This window comes from Semicossyphus pulcher, unplaced genomic scaffold, assembly GCF_022749685.1.
Source record: "Semicossyphus pulcher isolate SPU_LCO1_2020_fin unplaced genomic scaffold, fSemPul1.0.p SCAF_20, whole genome shotgun sequence".
In the NCBI taxonomy this organism is placed as follows: domain Eukaryota; kingdom Metazoa; phylum Chordata; class Actinopteri; order Labriformes; family Labridae; genus Semicossyphus; species Semicossyphus pulcher.
The window spans coordinates 8,306,498-8,322,653 of record NW_027211694.1 but is presented as its reverse complement, the minus strand read 5'-3'; the positions used below and the strand labels follow the sequence as shown (position 1 = coordinate 8,322,653).

General features: G+C 40.3%; 1 protein-coding gene across 1 annotated transcript in view; it reads left to right on the top strand.

The window, feature by feature from the left end:
* Positions 1–16,156, top strand: part of pcloa (piccolo presynaptic cytomatrix protein a) — a 65,106-nt gene that overhangs the window by 33,510 nt on the left and 15,440 nt on the right. Inside the window, exons 7-16 of the mRNA XM_069671648.1 lie at positions 831–2,904; positions 4,678–4,725; positions 5,330–5,433; positions 5,696–5,771; positions 7,419–7,544; positions 10,788–10,896; positions 11,181–11,245; positions 13,181–13,365; positions 13,836–13,886; positions 14,073–14,203. Coding sequence (XP_069527749.1) covers positions 831–2,904; positions 4,678–4,725; positions 5,330–5,433; positions 5,696–5,771; positions 7,419–7,544; positions 10,788–10,896; positions 11,181–11,245; positions 13,181–13,365; positions 13,836–13,886; positions 14,073–14,203 — 2,969 coding nt within the window. The remainder of the gene's footprint in view (positions 1–830; positions 2,905–4,677; positions 4,726–5,329; positions 5,434–5,695; positions 5,772–7,418; positions 7,545–10,787; positions 10,897–11,180; positions 11,246–13,180; positions 13,366–13,835; positions 13,887–14,072; positions 14,204–16,156) is intronic.

The window sequence follows — 16,156 nt, the reverse complement described above, 5'->3', positions numbered from 1 at the left end:
TGCATCGAAAAACACTCATACGTCATCAATTGGTTTTCTGAAACTGGCACACAAGCAAATGTTGCAATAAATAAGCAGATCTAAATCTTAAGCTGGTATTACTTTTCTGAACTTAATGTTATACATGCTGCTGTTTCCATTCTGTACATTGACGTGACCTTAGCCCAGAGCATGTACCAAACCTTACATACTGACTACCCAATGCAGACTTGAATGCTCTTGAATATTAATTTTTATTTTTGGGAATATATATATATATAGGTAAACACATACAAAGGGATCGATAGATAAAATAAATCAATGAATAGGTGGGGCATGGCCACTTAGTCATCCTTTTGTGGCTCCTGGCCCTCATGGAGAATGGAAGTCAGTTTTCTGCATGGGCAATTCACTCTTGAGAATCTCATACATGCATAAAAGGATGGGAAATAAGCTGAGCTTGCAGGAAAATATTGAGCTGTCAGAGATGCATAGAGGCTCAATGTGAATAAATTACTTCTTTTGAAAAAACACCTAGGGGTGTTAAATTTAGTGGCTAGTGTATAACATTTATGGGTAGAAATACATGTAACTGGGACACCAAAAGAGTGATCCATAAATTGGGTATTCCATTAACTCTCATATACTTCAATACACCATGTTTATGTGTAAATGTTTTGTCATGACTTAATGTTAAACCTTTAAAGAAACTAGCATTCATGCCCTTTTATAATTTCATAAAGTTACTGAAAGCATGCTAAATTTAGCAACTATTTTAAGTACATTTTATCTGAGTAATATTGTGCTGAGAAAGTCATATATCATTTTTTTTTGGTTTATTTCTCCCACAGGGGAAAGGCTCAGGTGGCACACCAACCGGGACCCAAAAGAAGGTGAAAAGGACTCTCCCCAATCCACCATCTGAGGATGAGTCAACAACCACTGGCCAAACGGCATACTCCACTGGTTCTGCCCGCCGAAGAATGTGCCGCAATTCCAACATGGCACGTGCCAAGATCCTCCAAGACATTGATCGTGAGCTAGATCTGGTGGAGCGCGAGTCTTCTAAGCTGCGCAAAAGACAAGCAGAGCTAGATGAGGAGGAGAAAGAGATTGATGCCAAGCTTAGGTACTTGGAGATGGGCATAAATCGGAGAAAAGATGCACTACTGAAGGAGCGAGAGAAGAGGGAAAGGGCCTACTTACAGAGTGTTGCTGAGGACAGAGACTACATGTCAGACAGTGAGGTTAGTAACATCCGAGAGACTAGAGGTGGGCTTGGAGATGGTGAAGATGAGGAGATTGAAGGTCATGGCCTTGAACGTCCCAGGACAGCTCCTCAGTCAGAATTGGATGACTTTGTTCCACCTCAAACCAAGCATGAATATGGAAAATACTCCCAATACCAATACTCACAAACCCAGCAGTACCAGCAGTCTCTCTACCAGACTCCCCAGTCCTACCAATCTCATTCTCTCTACTCCTCTGTCCCCTCACTTACTAGCTCCCAACAGCAGAGTTACCACCAGATGCTCCTGTTGCAGCAGAAGGCTGCCAGACAAGCAGCCCTCCTCTCAGAGCTGGATGCTACTAAATATGAAGTCATTAGTCGCCAGCCTGATCCCACATCATCAGCTTACCTGGGAGTCAAGTATGACAAATATGGCAACCACCTTGACCTCAGAGCCTTGGAGGTGGGAAGTATGGCACGTAGCCCCATGTCAGCTGTTTCTGATTCCTATTACACAGATGTAGATCACCATACACCTCGGAGTTACATGTTGCTTGAAGATGCTGCAGAGCTGGCTAAGGGCTCCACAGGTCTGTCTTCATCTTATAGTCTGGCTGAGAGGGAGCTGGCTAAGGCAGAGAAGCTTTTGCGCCGGAGTGCCGCAGATCTGGGGTCTACTGACTATTTGGGATCAACCTCTAGACTCCATACTTTTGGAAAGACCCCGGATGAAGAGGATACAATGGAGGAGCCGTATGAATTAAAACTCCTGAAGCAGCAGCTGAAGCAAGAGTTTAGGAGAAGTACTGGTGGGACGGAAAACTTGGAACAACTGACAGGTCTCTCCCAGCACTACTATACCCCCAGCTCTGGTGTCTCTAGTTACTCCCAAAGACACTATCCAAAATCAGACAAGTACAGCATCAGTCGACTTACTCTAGAGAAGCAGGCAGCTAAACAGCTTCCAGCCTCTATGTTGTACCAAAAGCATAAGGCTCCATTGGTAGATCCTAAGATCTCCTCCAAGTATTCCTCTATAACAGACAACAGAGGTTTGGAGACGGACTATACAAGCTATATTGGCTCTACCAGTGCATCCCCGAGATCCAGCCGGCTCATGCAGGACGAGATTACTTTTGGCCTTCGTAAGAATATTGCAGAGCAGCAAAAATATCTGGGATCAACCTTGGGTGCCAACTTGGCTGGGTCACTAAACTTGGGTCAGAGCTTAGGTTTGGACTCTGCCTATCCTAGTGGTAGTCGCTCAAGACCTTCATCCAGGCCCACATCTTGCTATGGCCTGGACTTGTCTATCAAAAGAGACCCGTCCAGCTCTTCACTTAGGCTGAAAGGCGACGGTGAAGCATCTGGAGATGTACCAAGCTATCAAACCCCCTCTGGTCGCACCAAACCCACCAGCCTTCCCATTGTGCAAAGCGGGCGTGGCAGAATACCAATAGTGGCACAGAACTCGGAGGAAGAGAGTCCATTGAGCCCGGTTGGACAACCTATGGGCATGGCCCGTGCATCAGCGGGTCCTCTGCCACCAATCTCAGCCGATTCAAGGGACCAGTTTGGTTCCTGCCTCTCATTGCAGGACTCACAGCAACCGCAACATATCAGGGAAGAGCCAACCAGGGGTAGGGGTTATGTGCTGATGGATGACCTTCAGGGCACCATGTCAGATAGTGAAGGTAAAAAACAGACTTGTCACATTGTCACTCTTTTCCTACTTAATGTTTTGTCCTTGAGAGTCTCTAGTTATGGTTTGTCTTGCTTGCATATCGTACTATTGTCTATTATACTTGGCTACTGTGTATTTGTTGAAAGTCTGCATGTCTTTTGGCACTTTTCATGTTTTCATTTTAACCTTAACTTTGTGAATGTATCTTCTTTTTGTTTCCTGGTGTCAGTACATTCAGTCAATCAGTTGAGATCTGGTGTGCATGCATACTTTTGTACGTTTTGTTCTTTGCTTACAGGGTGTGCTTGAATGTATCTTTATGCATGCACTCTGTTTCTGTCTGCATTCCAGATATTGTATAACATTTTCCTATATCGGTTCACTGCATGACACCTGACTGTTTAACTCTCTGGTACAGCTCCAATGTGTAGGAGGTTTCCCTACTCAAATAGCAATGGCTTACTTGTGGCAGTCGGCATTTTATTTAGAGCGTGTTGTCATTAGTAGAAGTTTCCACCCTTTTATAGTCTTTCAGAGCCTTCTTGTTAAGCAGATAAGGCTTGGGCCGATATAGCAGAATAATCCTTTCGAACTTGGGTTGGAATAAGAACACTTTCCCCCCATAAATGAAACACTGAAAAAGTGCCTCATCCACTTGCAAAATTTACTTTATTGGTAGAGAATTACTTCAGTTGAAGCAGTTTTACAATGACTCTTTAAAATGACAGTATGACAATACTATTGCTATGTATAGCTACAGTACTTGAACTATACTTTTCAATTCTAAAATTGTTGATGTGTAGCCTCATGTGAATAGTGGATAGTCTTGGGTTATTTCATGATCATATTTAAGAGTAAATATTTTTGGTGGATTTACCTATTATAATACTAAATTCTAAGATCTAGGGTTACCAAATTATAATGAAAGTAATAGAAAAAAGTTCAAAGCAGTATACAGTTGCCATTTTAGGGGGACATTGATTGTATCTTTTGAAATGCATGATATTTGGTTGAGACACTCGTATGTGTTTAATAAATATAAAACCTTAACGTGCATGTCTTGTCATGAATACTTGCTTGTATGTGTTGTGATGCATCTGTGACTTTATGTTGCATGGAATACATTTATGCCTATTAGTCCTTCTACACTGTTGATTTATACTGCAGTTCCTAAAACTATCTATTACTTCCATGCTTTAAGCATAATGAACGCACTCTGGTTGTAAGGCCCTTTTTTCTGTTCTGTTCTGTTAGTTTTTTTTGTTTTCAGGAAATATTCGCAAGAATATTACTGAAAATCAGATCATTTGAATAACAGTTGCTGAGCAAACATTAGGTTTCACCATTTTTCTTTCTACACTTTTTATTACTGAAAGCATACTGCTTCTGAGCTGTCATCACTAAGAGGACCCAGTTTCTGAACAGTGTCTTATCTCAACAGGAAAGAGAATTTATTTTTAAGCAAGAATATAACAGTTTATCTTATTTTACTAGCTTTAGGACTGATATTTTATAAGCAAAATATTGTTAAAACATGACATCCACTCATGACTAAATTCATTTGATTTTGTGGGGTCCTTCGTTAAATCAGCAACCTTTTCCGTTTTCAAGCATGGGACAGTGTTTTCATAAAAAGGGTCGCAATAGATAAAAAGATTCTAATAGAAGTATCATTGTTTATCATTATGGTTTAAACTTGTGAAGATCCCAGCATAATTACTTGTTAATGTATTTACATGGATCCCATCATTTTGCAATGTAAACCCATATGCCTTGATTCCAGCCCTAAGTGATTCCCTGATGGCTTTGAACAGAGACGATGCAACCAATGGTAGAGTATTAGTTCAGTTCTCTAGTTATCCATTAGCTAACTTATTAACCTGCACCACTTGTGAATCGCACATCACCATAAAATGAAGACGAAATGTTGGGAAGATTTCAGATACCCATAAAAATGAAGACAAATACTCTTTACATTTTCAATTCTAAATCATCTGCTACTTTATATCTCAGGACACATTTTGTACTTTATGTTTAAGGAGAAACACATTCAATTTCCCTAAAATTGGACTTACAGACTTATGTGAAAAACATATACCCAACATTTACGTTATAGAAGTTATGGCACTATTGGTTTATACCCTGCTACCCTACATAGTGTACTAATATTGTTTATATTAACGCTCAAACTGCATTTTTTTGCCTATTTTACAATAACTGTCAAAAATATTATGTTGCTTGGCTTTCTTTCCGATTTTCACGACAAACTAAGAATAAATTCTTTTCCTGACCCGTGCGTTTTTCATATTTTAGTCCTTATCACTAATTAGCATAGACTTTTTGTGATTCGATTTTTTTTTTATAATTGCATGCACCTTATAAGCTAAAGAAACCCCACTCCAATATAGTGAGACGACAAGGTCCATGTTCTGAAGTGCCTCTTTTTATCCTTAAAGCGTACCACCTTAGACGAGAAGAGACAGATTGGTTTGACAAACCAAGAGATGGACGATCAGAGAATGGACACGAGAAGAGACAGGTGAAACATGAAAATACACACACACACACACACACACACATAAACTGTAAATGCAGACACTAGTAACATACTCCCATGTACCATAATGAAATGCATGCACCCACTCTCAATCACCTGGACATTTATGTGGTATGTATGCTCACATGTTAACGCAATACACCTAAACCTCTCATATATGTCCTTGTTGCTAAGAGTCCATACTTAACTGTTTCCCATTTACCTTGAACATACATGACATCTCACCATTGTGTATGGGCCACAGGGAAAAGGCCCATATTACCCCTTCCCTCACCTCAGGGTCAAACTGCAGAGGGATCTCAAAGACCGCAGTGTCTCAGGTAAAGTACCACAGTTTACTACAGGTCTTCCATTCAATAACAACAATAGCAGCATGCTGTGGGGAAAGGAATGATATGCTTTGAAAGAGGCATGTATTAAAAGCTAATGTGTTATTGACTGTGATGCATGCATTAGATTTTATTGACCCCATTGCTTACTGACTGCATCTAATATGCACTGTTTACAGCAGAGACATTGTTTTCCTTTCGATTAATTTGAATAAACATCAAAACAGATTATAAAAAGGATTAAGCCTGTAAAATATACACATTAATATTCATCGTATTGTCTTATTAGGTTTACAGTGCATGAATAGCATGCTTCACGCATGTTATTTACTTGATATTCACGCCAGATCTCAAGAAACTCGCAAGTCACTTCCCGTGCCATTACGTTCCATCACACCATTCCTCCAGGCTCAAAGCAGGCAGACATTTCATTTCCTGGCTCCCCCTTTGATTTGGCTCTTCTCCACACTCATCAGTCATTGCCATGCTCAAAATGGCGTATCCCTCACACTCCGGATTATCTTACGTAATTAACAAACAGCCCACAAAGGAAGCATTTTGTGTATGAGGACCGGGTGCTGAACTGAATCATTTTGTTCTCCCTTGTGTAACCATGTTGAAGTGTTTCATACTGTAAAATAAGGGGTTCTGGTTCTCTGTAGAGGAAGGCCTGTCTTATGTGTGACGTATGGAGGTACAGATCCAAGTCTGATTAGAGGATAATCGGTAGAATGGTTTGCATGCTTGCTGTTGTCAAAACTGTAATACAAAGGCAGATAGCAGTACTTCGGAAGCACAGAAATTGAGATAAATGGTTTAGAGCTGTTAAGTTGGACAGCAAACATAGTAACAGATGGGCTGTAATACCTTAAATCTGATGCCTGTTTAGGTAGAGTCCAACATAGATGTCATATAAACAACATATAAATGTCTTTTGTCTAACTTACTTATTTACTGTCCGACGCTATAGGGGTTATAATGGGCTAAACCTATTTTGTTACTGCCTGTTTGTCTCTCTGCTATTAACTGTATACATTAAAATCAATAGTAAATTACCATACAATTGTAAAATGGCATTTAAGTAACTTAAACTGACCAAGTTTTACCATAATCAAAAGATGAGATGACATGACTGCTATTCCTTTAAGCTAGTTACCTTTAGCTAGTTAGAGATTTTTCCCCCTTAGGATTGTTTTAGCTACTTCCTCATTTAGTTATGGTGAAAAATGAACCAAATAATCAAGATGCTGGTTCAACAAAGTGGATATTTTTCAGTTACAGGTCACAGACAGGGAAAACCTGCCATTAAATATAGCTAGCTGTAGCATAGGTTTTAGAAGGCTCAGCTAGCTAGAAATATTTGGCTAGCTAGCATCTCTGCTTTAGTCTGCTGCTCTGGCTCTTTATGGCAGTTTTACAGAAATTATTTCAACACCATAATTATTTTTATATGGTAAAATTAATGCCAAAAAGTCCTGTTCTAAGTCAGTTTTGACCAAGTTATAGTTACAGCATTTTGGTTTCCATACTCTTTCCTTTTGTCTGTGGAGTTGCCTGTGTGTATTGAAATTGCAAAAGAGTAGATGAACAGTAAATGAGAAAATAGATTAATTAATCTGTGTTTGTGGTCCAAAACAGGAAATGGTCTGGGTATCCGCGTGGTTGGAGGAAAAGAGGTCCCTGGCAGTAATGGAGACATTGGAGCCTATGTTGCCAAAGTCCTACCAGGTGGAGCTGCAGAACAGACAGGAAAGATCCTTGAAGGTAAGCTTCTTTTTGTACAAGAATAATGTTTTCAACGTCAAATTGTAAAATATATTATTATCATGTGTCACAAGATTTAGGTGGAATTACTTATCCAAGCTTATTAGAGTGAGATAATAAGATGTGAAGCTGCCTGTGGCTGGTTAGCTAAGTTTAGCACAGACTGTTACCAGGGGGAAGCTAGCCTAGCTCTGTATATATATAACAAAACCTGCCTGTACCTCTACAGCTCACTGATTAGCATTTTATGTCTTGTTTGTTTAATTCATACAAAATGTTTGTGGTTTATGTGTGGGACTTCAGAAGAGATGTAAACAAGCTAAATGTAGTTCCCTATGTTGTTACCTTTGGTGAAAACTAAGCTAGCTATGTCCTCTGTTTCCAAACTTTGAATTCAGCTAAGCTAACTGGCTAGCTGAAGCTTTATATTTACTGTTCAGACATGAGAGTGGCATTCATTTTCTCATATAAATCTTGACAAGACAGAAAATGTGTGTATTTTTTTTATAATATGCAACTATTAATGCATGTTCTTAAATATTTGATGAATATGCTTGAATGAGAGCATAGGGTGATGCTATGTTACTAGTTCTTCCACCTCTGCTTCTTTTACAGTAGGTTAAAACTGCAAAAGCTACCGTTTGTTTATTTCACCACATTACCAAGTAACCATTGTGCGCTCACCCACACACGGATATATGACCTGTGATTTCACTCTTACACACCTCTCGCTGACACCACCTCAGGATAAATTGCTGTGTGGTATATTAACAGGAACACATTTCATGAGGTGTTATTGATTTCACATGGGGGAGTCTGGGAACAGTTAACCCTCTCACCCCTCCCAGTCCATCTGTCTACGCATAGTCCCCTTTAATCTCCGTGTTGAGCCACATTGAGGGTGTCGAACAATCGGTGAAGCTGTGGCCTGAGCCTTTTGAAGCTGCCACACTGATGATCTATGGGTGGTGAGATAGGGTGAGAGAAATACTGCCCAGTTTGGACCTGTGTAGTGTGCGAACCATCTGTCTGTGCTGTGTGGATGTGTAGGGTGAGCGTGGGCAATCCTTTTAGTACTTTGTGTTCTTGCCAGTTATGTGATTTCCTCTCTCCACTTCTTACGCTATTCAAAAATAACAAGTAACAATTGTGGAAAAAATAATAGAGCCAATAGATTCCCAATGTAATTTAAAATAAATAGATATAACACTATGAAGCAAAGAAATACAATTATAGATTGTAGAGTTTACAGCCATGCTAGCAACTCGAACAATTTTGGCAGAGCAATGTTTTAAGCTAAATGCTAATAGCAGCAAGCTAAAAGGCTGTCGTTCCAGCTCCGGTCATATTTTAAGACTTGAAATGTTATGTTTAATTTCCTTGTAAAAAATATTCCCAAAGCATCTCCTCCTTCTCCCTCATTAAAAATTCCTGAATCTGCATAGCCCCCGCCCACTATGTACTACATTTCCCCCCTTTCGTACAATTACAGCCAAAAACATAACGCGTCTCTGCCATCGTTTAGTGGCAACTTGAAACTGAGCTAGCTTGAAATGTAGTAGTTAGTAGTAGTAACGTTAACGTAGTAGTGAGTATGCAAAAATTACGATGATGGTTACAGCTGGCTCGCATACGCAGAAGTGGTTGCCATAGGTTACACATAAAGATATGCATAGCGTCACCCCGTCCATTAACAGGGTTGGCTCCTTAGGTTTGTGATGTCTCAAACCTGCCGATCTAAAAGCGTGTTGTTCAGCCTGTCCTTGGTACCCTGGTGTCTTGTAGCACATGAAGATGTTTACAAGGTTAAACACTTGATTAATCACTGGAGGTTTAAGAAGTTGTATTACTCGCCATGTTTGCCATCTTAGTTTAATATGTTAGCATGCTAACATTTGCTAATTAGCATTTAACATAAATTGCAGCTGAGGCTTACAGGAATGTCATTAGTTTTTCAGGTGTGTGGCAGATTTAACCAATCATATGATGCTAGATAAACAAACCAGTTCACCAAAGTAATTAGCCTTTGTTCTCTAAGGACAGTGAAAGAGCAACACAGCTAGTGCGTCAAAATAAACAAACCAAATAAGAGAAATCATTATTTTTAGGTTATGTACCCCTGCTCTGCTTTTAGCTCTAACCCTCTGCTACCCATTTCTGTAATCTTACCCGCTCAGCCATTGTTTTCAGCCCTTTCTAAACCCTGTCTTCTCTGTGCATTATTACTCTTTGCACAGAGATCAGTCTGTGGTGTAGGCTGAAGCTGTTGATGATTGCTTCTGCCAAAAGTCAAAATGCATCTGTCGTGTTGTTCGTGGGGAGGACAACACGCCCATGATAACACTCATAACCCTGTCATCAACACTGAGCAGAACGCCTGCAAAGTCCTGCCAGTGGGAACATGGCGTCTCAGCCTCTGCGGTGTGAATATGGGGGAATGTTGACGGATTCAACAGGCTCGGCGTCACACAGGGACAGAGTGTGTGCGAATACGTGTTTGCCTGCTCACTGAAATTCAAGTTTCTTTTTGAATAGCGCACACTGCAACACGCAGAGTGTGGGAAAAGTGATGAATAATATCAGGGTGAAACTACAGTAGCTTCCCTGTCGCTCACACATGCAGCTCGAGAGTATCGTCGCAAACAGAGGACCCTCCTGATGAGCTGTTTCCATCGCTGTAAGTGCTGCCAGAGTGCAGGCTGTGTTTTGGAGGATGCAGTGGGTTTGCTGTACTCTGTGAGCTTTTACTGCCTCTTTTCACATGAATAAATGCTCCCTCTTTGAGACATTTGTTATTAGATTTTGCACTCTTTCCAATTCTTTTTATAATGCATCACGCTTGAAATGTAGTCCTGAAAATCCTAGTTTTATATCTGAAACAACATTTGTTCATTTTAATGCAGTTCTGTGCCTCCGTGCATCACGAGCAGCTTTGTCACACAGCTGCTGTTTGGGCTGTCACAAATATTTATCCCTCCAGTTTTGGCTCTGAGACTGATACACTTTGAGTGCAAGAATCAAAGCGTGTTCTCTCTCGCAAGACCGGATGTTAGACCCCAAACTGGTCCCTCATTCAGGTCAATATGAATTTAGTAGTGGAATATTTTAGTTCCTTTAATCCCTTAAAGAGCTGCTTTGATTTGGTTTGTACTATTTTCTGAAAAAGTATAATCAAGAGACCTTTTAATTGCATTTTTGACTGTTTTCTTTTTTGTACGACTGTGTGCAAATTGTTGTGTATAGGAATGCAAGTCCTGGAGTGGAATGGGGTTCTTCTGACGGGGAAAACCTACGAAGAGGTACAAGGACTCGTCGGACAGCCGTGCAATGAGGCAGAAGTGTGTGTCAGACTGTGAGTATAACCTTTGTCCCTTTCGATGTTCTCTGCTGCGCGCTATTGTTAGCATACCTTAGTCACTCTTGTTATTTCTCATATATCCGGTCTCATACTTTAATCATCACGCTCAAATTTATCTCCCTAATCCAATCATGCTCTTTTTACATTTCCTGTCCCTTCATCTCCCAAGCTCCCCTTCTTGTCGTTACTTTAAAAAGCTCCCCGTAAATCACTTTAAAATACAACCTTATTTCCATTTTAAATATTTAAAGAGAAGTCATTATTTTCCTGTTTTTCAGTGATCTCAACATGCTCTCCGAGTCTGAAGGTACAGAGCACCTGGATTTCCAGGAGCACAGCAAAGGTGAGCGACAGAATTTCTACAACCCAAACCTGCCACTGCTGCTTCTCACTTTCTCCCCACCGCCGACCCGTCCTTCTTTCCAAATTAACTTTTGTCTCTCTTCAAATCGCTTTCATCTACAATTCTCTTTATTCTCAAGTTCTGCCACACATTACTCGTGCCCTATTTCCTCTTTCTCTCTGCATCACACTGGGAACATTAGATTGTTCTCTAAAGAGCTTCCACACTTTAAAGCCTCAATATCCAACTTGAAAATTTCCTTTAATGTTGCCCTTTTCCTTTTAAATGGATTACAGCAAACTGGTGACCTTTTGATTGGTGTGATTGATTGATTCGTTTTAAGTTGCCCTCAATTAACTTACACACAGAGTCATTTACATAAAGATAAAACATAGAGTAACTAAAACTAAGGATAAAGCTGAACAAAGATTGATAAACACAATACTATTATGTACATACATGTAGATAAATAATAGATGTATAAATGTATAGGGTTGGGACAAAATATCATATCGTTCTTACTCGTGCAATACAATTATCGATATGCTGGAGCCAAATATAGATATTTAAATTGACAAATACACGGCGCTCTAAACAGATTTCCCTGCAATTTTGACTCACTGTGTCTCTAATTCATGACTCCTCGCGGAGGCTCTTATGACATAAATGAGTGGAACGTGAACAGAAATTAATTTGCAGAAGCGGGATAATGTCGGACAGCGGTGAAAAGAAGTTAAGAGATGCACCAGCCACTTTGAAATCCAAAGTTCTTATTTGTTTTTACAGTTGCTCAATAGTTAAATTTAATTTACAGATTGAAAACACGTTTATTCTTCAGTTAATCAGATATCGGGATGTATCATTCATTATACGATTGTCTTGCAACATATCAGTTATCGCAGAATCGCCTTAACATGATTATTATTATCACATCGCATGTTATCGTATCACAAAGTATCGAATCATATCACAGCGTATCATATTGCAGCATATCAAATCGTATCACAAAGTATCGTATAGCAAAGTATCGTATAGCAAAGTATCATTGCATCATAGAATCGCCTTATCGTGATATTATCATTACCATGGGCCACGTACTGCGTATCGCATCGTATTGCATCACATCATATCGTATCACAAAGTATCGAATCGTAACACAAAGTATCGAATCGCATCATATTGTATCACAAAGTATCTTATCGTATCGCAAAGTATCTTATCGTATCGTATCATATCGCAAAGTATTCTTATCGTATCACAAAGTATCTTATCGTATCGTATCATATCGCAGTTACGCACCGTATCGCAAAGTATCGCATTGTAACGCATCGTATCGCAAAGTATCGAATCGTAACACAAAGTATCAAATCGCATCATATTGTATCACAAAGTATCTTATCGTATCGCAAAGTATCTTATCGTATCGTATCATATCGCAAAGTATTCTTATCGTATCACAAAGTATCTTATCGTATCGCATCGTATCACAAAGTATCGCATCGTAACACAAAGTATCGAATCGCATCATATTGTATCACAAAGTATCTAATCATATTGCAAAGTATCCTATTGTATCGTATTGTATCGTATCATATCGCAAAGTTACGCATCGTATCGCAAAGTATCGCATCGTATCGCATCGTATCACAAAGTATCGTATCGCATCGTATCGCATCGTATCACAAAGTATCGAATCGTATCGCATCGTATCACAAAGTATCAAATCGTAACACAAAGTATCGAATCGCATCATATTGTATCACAAAGTATCTTATCATATTGCAAAGTATCTTATCATATCGTATTGTATTGTAAAGTATCGTGCCGTAAGGTATCATATCGTATCGTATCATATCACGAGTTACACTTTGATTCCCACCACTATAAATGTATATGAAAGGCAGCAATGACCACAGTGTTATCCTTCCACTACAGGTGACAGACCTCCCAGGTCTCCAGGTGTTGACCCCAAGCAGCTGGCGGCTGAACTGCAGAAAGTGTCACAGCAGCAGGCTCCCTCCTCCACCTCCACCTCCGGCCTGCCCGCCACCACCTCAGCCACCTCCAGCCCCGGTCAGCCGGGATCGCCCTCCGTCAGCAAGAAACGCCACAGCAGCAAGGCGAGTCTGTAGTTTTTTAAGAAAGAATTGACAGTGTAAGACACAAATTGAAGTAAGTCCCTGAAGTGCAATACCATTTTTATCTTCACCACAACATTAAACTGCACTTCGTACACATTATTAAAATAGACTTATTCGTAGTTCCCAGTTAAAACATTATATATAAACCTCCCACCTAAGGGAGCTTTCTTTTATTGACAATCTAACATTTTGCAATCAACTGTGAGAATGCAAGTGTGGGAAACAAATTAAGAATTCACTGGTTGGAATTTCTTTTAAATGAGCAATAAAGCAGACGCTTTAATGCATCATTTCCAAGAGTGTAACTTGTAATTTAGCCTCAAGCTCTGCATAAAGCACAGCTCAGTACAGTACATGCTGTACAGTATAAACACCCACCAGTAAACACAAAGTATCCACCCACAGATTTCCGCCTGCAGTATCTAAGCGTGAGTTTTTATGTCTTACAGACTGCAGAGGGAACTAAGACCCCGTCCCACCCTATCTCTGGAGAGATACAGGTCTGTGAAACCAAATAATGACCTCTCTAATGTTTAGATGTAGGAGTGATTAGTTTAACCTTACCTTTTAGCTTGTGAATCTCGTAGTTTATGTTCCTAAAACTGTTACACACGTTCTGGTCTGCTTACATTGTCTCCCCCGAATGCATTACAATCCGTTCTAATTAAACGTGCTTGTTTTTGCAGCTTCAAATCCACTACGACAAGCAGCTGGGCAACTTGATCGTTCACGTCCTGCAGGCCAGAAACCTTGTCCCGCGGGACAACAACGGCTACTCTGACCCGTTTGTTAAGGTGTATCTCCTACCAGGGAGAGGGTGAGTCAACGGTGTGGAAACTGCAAGCACATTTTAAATAGTTCAGAACCAGAGCCAGGATTAATGACACAAAAATGAGGAAAGGATATGTTTATGAAGAGAGAAATAGTGTGTAAGATGTACATTTTTTTATAGCTTTCTGCTGACATTTTTGGGGCAGAAATTTGAGATATACCTGCATTGACATCCAGGTTAAAAAAGGCAGTCACGTTGCTGAGCTCAAACCTGATTTTCACTCATTTTGAAATCGATTTACAATTGATTTTTGCTCACCATGCCATCTTTCAATGTGCAGCACACGGCCTTTCTTTGATATGAATTCCACAGCACCTATACACAACATTAGGTCTATGAGATGTTGTTATACAACGTAGCTCCAGGAGATTAAGGACATAAACATTATGTAAATGAGATGAAGTCGCTCGTGTACGAGTGTTGCTGTCGCCCATGTTGATGGGTGTTTTACCGTACGTGTGAGTGCAGTCAAATCAATAGCTCTCATATTTACTTGCAATCCGATACACACTCCCTCGTAAGTCCAGGGCTCCCTTCTCACTGTGATTGCGCCGTAATGTAATTGACTCTCCCACCTTCACCGCTGTGTGAGCTCCCTCGAGAGGGAGAGAGAGAGTGTTTTTTTCCAGGGCGAGCTTCAGATAAAAGCAGTAATATACGCTCTAGGCCTCTCACAGGCCTCCAGTTTGACACATGCAGATGCAAACAGCACTGTAGGTTTTGCTCTGGGTGAGGGTTGGATTGATTGAAAAAGTGGCACCAGTAGTCCCAGCTGCCACCCTTCTAAAGAGGAGGTTACCAACACATAAGTGCATGTGTGCAAATACTTGTGTACGTGCTACATGTGTATAAATGGACATGCTTACAGCTATCAGAGCACCGACTGCACTCCATGCAGAGGCTTTTCAGATGCATCACAGATCGCCTGGCAACCGCATGGAGTTCCTGCAGTGAAACAGATGGTTATAATTTATAGTTTAATACACAGCAGCAGCCAGGGGGATAAATAGTTGCGATTTGGCAAAAGTAATGTATATTTATATGCCAGCGTGTATAAATAATGTGGAGGAGGTGTCATTATTATAAAACAACAAGAAAGCACGAGAGAATGTTGACAAAATCAATTTCACCCCGAAGGCCGTGTAAACAAACCACCTCATCTGTAAGCAGACACGACAGACTTAGGATTTACGAACATAAGTGGATGGAACAATGTCAAGAAAGGCGCTTTTGATGGTAAAATACTGAAATAGAAGAAGTAATGGAAGAAATCTGACCAATCAGCCTGCTTGATGTCGATCATGCCGGGCATATCGGCTCTAACGCAACCCTATATGAACTACGTTACCCATAACACCCTTCTCTGAATAAGTATTTACCACAGATTGTATAAAAAGATGGACGACATGACAGCTCCCTAAAAGTGAAGCCAAAACCTCTCTATCGCCCCCTGCTGACTGGCTGCAGTATAGGTCATAAAGCCCGCCTCCTCCATGTTATCAGATGGGACATGAGTCAAACTATAACATCAAAATACATGCCAAATAAATATTTCTGAAACATGGTTTCTGTCATTGTAGTTAGTTCTTATCATGCTGATTTCGGTCCAAGTGTTAATTTTTCTCACAGGTGTAGTTTTAATTAGTTATTGAATGCGTAAAAAGGATGATTGACAGCTCTGTTGACAAATCCGGCTCCTGCAGCCGATCTGTGCCAGATTAGCAGAGTAGAGGAGGAACGGTGACAGTAGACATAACTAAAACAATCACTACAGTCAGTGAAGTTTCCATATCTGTGAATGTCTGCTTCAGACCAACACAAGAAGCTATTAAATACACCGGCGTGCTGCGTCCTTGCAGGTTTTTTTCTGTAATTAAAGTGTGTGATTTGGTTAGCGGAAGTGGCTACGGCGGCTCCACCTGCAGATCTCTACTGCGC